The sequence below is a fragment of the Nannobrachium achirus genome (genome assembly GCF_963921795.1).
Source record: "Nannobrachium achirus genome assembly, chromosome: 3".
In the NCBI taxonomy this organism is placed as follows: Eukaryota; Metazoa; Chordata; class Actinopteri; order Myctophiformes; family Myctophidae; genus Nannobrachium; species Nannobrachium achirus.
Genome location: NC_137812.1, coordinates 32449463 through 32453173, shown reverse-complemented (window position 1 = coordinate 32453173; position 3711 = coordinate 32449463). Strand labels below are relative to the sequence as shown.

The 3711-nt window shown below is 41.3% G+C and overlaps 1 protein-coding gene across 1 annotated transcript in view; it reads left to right on the top strand.

The window, feature by feature from the left end:
• pik3r6a (phosphoinositide-3-kinase, regulatory subunit 6a) overlaps window positions 1-2405 on the top strand; it is a gene marked incomplete at its 5' end in the record, with an annotated part of 8142 nt that extends 5737 nt beyond the window's left edge. The window contains 3 exons of the mRNA XM_080722525.1: window positions 352-466; window positions 2024-2094; window positions 2271-2405. Coding sequence (XP_080578651.1) covers window positions 352-466; window positions 2024-2094; window positions 2271-2380 — 296 coding nt within the window. The 3' untranslated portion in view covers window positions 2381-2405. The remainder of the gene's footprint in view (window positions 1-351; window positions 467-2023; window positions 2095-2270) is intronic.
• Window positions 2406-3711: the final 1306 nt, after the last annotated feature.

The following is a 3711-nucleotide window of genomic DNA, read 5'->3' as shown; positions in this document are numbered from 1 at the left end:
TAAAATAATATGGTGCCTGCTAGCCTAGCGGTCCAGGCGCATACCACCATTCCTGATGACCTTTTCTCCATGTCTCTCCTCATGTCTCTCCCCGTTTCCTGTCAGTCTACTGTCCTATCAGTAAAGGCATAAAAGCCCCAAAACAAATCTTGTAAAAAGTACAATGTAAAAAATATGATGATAATAATAATAATAATAACAATAATAATAAACTGTGTTTAGTTAAAAACAACAATTACTGAACAGGAAAACCATGAAACACAGGTTATAAAGATGTAAAAAAGCCAATGTCGTATGATTTCGCAACATCCACAGAAAATGATGATGATGTCATCATCTTCTCTGGTCCAGATAATGACAAGTCCAATGAGGATCGTCAGAAGGAGGAGGAACTTCTGCTGAAGATCCACAAGCTGGTGGAGACCAGAGACTTCATGGTGGATGACGTGGAATTTGAACGACTCCGGTGAGATTCATTCAACTGCTGCAGTTGATTCCGAATTCTGCTGCTCAAGTCCTTGCTAACACCAAGAAAGGTCGATTATAGCACTCCCATTCTCAGATCTTTACAGTGGCTCCCTGTGTGTCGAATTGATTTAAAGATATTACTATTAGTTTATAAAGAGTTGAATGTTTGACGGCCAAAATACATTTCTCATCTTGTCCTACAGTATACAACACACACGAGGGGAGATATGGAACATCATCTTCTGCAGGATGAATGTAAATGGATTTTCTATCTAAACTCTATTTTTCTCTTCACCCTGCAGGTCTAAATGAGGAGATTGCTTTAAATTGCTTAGGTAAAATAATTTTCAGTTGTCACGCTGTGCCATATAAGAAATAAGTATTCTTCTAAAATTGCTTATGAATTGTTCTGTAATTTACTTTACCTCTAGTATATTATCTAATCTAATATGTTGAGTACATTTCCTTATTATTTTAAGCCTAAATTGTAATACTAGAAGAACGCCCCACTATAATGACATGATCAAATAGTGTTAACAAGACTAAGGTATTGGGACTGGGAGGTGAGAATCAGGAAATAACATGAACATGGTGATAATTGATATTAGAGCCTGAGAACTGCAGCATGGCTTTCACTGCTCTCGTTTCTACTACAAGACTGTTTGTTGTATGTTTTCTCGATACTGTCTATTCACCTTATTCCTGGCCACTCCCAGGAAGTAGGGCGAAACACGTGGGCTGGGCGAAACACCCGGGAAAGTGGTAAACAGGGAACTCAATGATGTTGGGCTCTGGGTGAAACCTGTGTTGCCATGTCTGCTTATAATAAGCAAATTGAGTGTTAAAAAAAGTTATTTCTTATTGGGCTTGCTTCATGATGTTTTTCTTTAAACGAGTGGTTAAAATATTTCCATATGAGGGACCCCCAGATTAATATATTTGTCCACAGTCGCAGACCCGCTTCTTGTGTGGTGCCAGGGACCTCCACACAAGATGTGTGTTGTTAAGATGTTTCAGAAATATTCAATATATATCCACGGCTTTCCAACACCCATAGTGCATTGCGCAGACGCTGTACCGAGCTTCCGGCGCCGCAGCCGAGTGTGATCTACAAGCTCACAACGGTTGCATCTGCAACGCGACGTGAGCTTGTATGTCTGCTGTTAAACCGGAAGTGTGGTCCAAACAGGTCCAAATAATCTCCAGTAAACTCCCGCGGAAACAGGTGGATATAAATATCTTTCTCAATATGTTTTTTAAATAACAGATGTACAAGCTCACAAATGTGTCGCAATGTGACACATTGTGAGCTTGCTGATCTGCTATTTTCAAATAGCCAATTTGTAAAGTAGTAAAACTGAGACTAGTTGCATTGGGCTTATTTCCAAAGATCTGGCCGCTTGATTCTTTGGTAAAATCTGGCAACACACGATTCCCTGTTCACTTCCTTACTTGGGAGGAAGTGTAAAAGGCAATGGCGGCCTCCCTGGAGAGGGCCAGGAATAAGGTGAATACCTTGACCTTGGACTGTGCTCTCCACTCTCCTATTATACAGAGAGAGAGAAGAAGACAAAGAGATGGCAGAATTTCTGAAGTCCAAGTTCCCTAAAACCACAAACAAGAAAGGTATTAAACTTAAAATAAACAGAATAATCTGTTAAGTCCAGCATGCATGCATGTAAAATATTGAAAACGGTGGATCGTGGCTCAACCGCTGAATAAATAATGGACCATGATATGAAAAAAGTTTGAAAACCTCTGTAAAGTTTGTTTCTCAGTGTGATGTTACCTCTTTCACCCAGGCCCTGTCCGTAGGATAACATCCCGGACCCAGCAGACCACCTCCCCTCTAACCAAGACTGGACTCACCCTGCTGAAGGAATGCTGCGGCTTCACCTGCTCCATCATGTAGGCCAGAGCCATGTTAGAGGACCCTGTACTGCAGTGGTTCTCAACCTGTGGGTTGAGAACCACATGCGTTGTGAGCATGTAGATCTGCTATTTTCACAATAGAACCATGCTATACAAAATGTAATGCCTCAACTCTTAGTGCTCGTCAGGGTGGGGGTCCCCCCAGTTAAAATATGAAAAGGTTGAGAACCAGTGCTGTACTGGACTTAATCACTTCAACCTTAGCGTCTCGATTCTGGTGGGACTATTTGATGAAAATAGCCCATCTACAAGTTCACAACTTGAAGATGGGCTATGTTCGGCAAAGAGACTTGGTGTGGGCGGGGGTGGACCAAGTACAGAGCCGACCCCAGGCAACAGTATAGTATAGTGTATATACGTAGGGTTTAATTGGTTAATGGGCAAGGCACCAAAATGGGTGCCACCAAAATGTTACAGTTTACAGTTTTCAACCCTAGACAGATTTGATCTGTTGACATGTACAGATGTGCTGTTAAGAATCAACTTTGTTGTCACATAACTGGTTTACAGGTGTAAAGAGCTGTGTGAAATGTGTTTTTACACAAGCTACATTCTGTTGTTTTTCAGAAATGGAGGGGGGGGGGGGAGCAGGGAGATTTTTTTTTTTTTAATTAAACAAGCGTGACGTGGCGTGCACGTTGTGTGCATTAATAGATTTGACGTGTAGAATCTTATGTTAATACCCATTCTCCCGACTCTAAGTGACCTATGGGTTTAAGTGGCAAATGTATTTTCTTATACTGTAGTCTTTGATCTCAGGGAGAAATAATGCTGGCAATTTCTGATATCTCTCTGAAGAAGATACGTATAAGCCTACTGTAGACACATAGCACTTAGGACTGGACATTGAAAAGACCTTGGGGATGTCGTCACTCTCGTTTGCTTAAAAATGTCCCTGTGTCTGTTTTCGCTCCCCTTCTTACTTGCTGTTGTCCTGTTGTATACAGTATGTATGTAAATACAGCATAATTCCACTGCTTGTTTTACAGAACTATTGTCATCGAGAGCTGTTACCATAGTGACCATTACAGTGAGGCGCGATATAGGTACATACTGTAGATATGGCCTAGCCATGACAAATATACATTGAATACTGTACATCAGACACGCTTGTGTGCGTGTGAGTGCGTGTATGTACATGCGAGCGTGACGTGGCGTGCCCGCTTGTGTGCATTAATAGATTTGACGTGTAGAATCTTATGTTAATACCCAGTCTCCTGACTCTAAGTGACCTATGGGTTTAAGTTGCAATTGCAGTGGTATTTTCTTATAGTCTTTGATCTCAGGGAGAAATTATGCTGGCGATTTCTG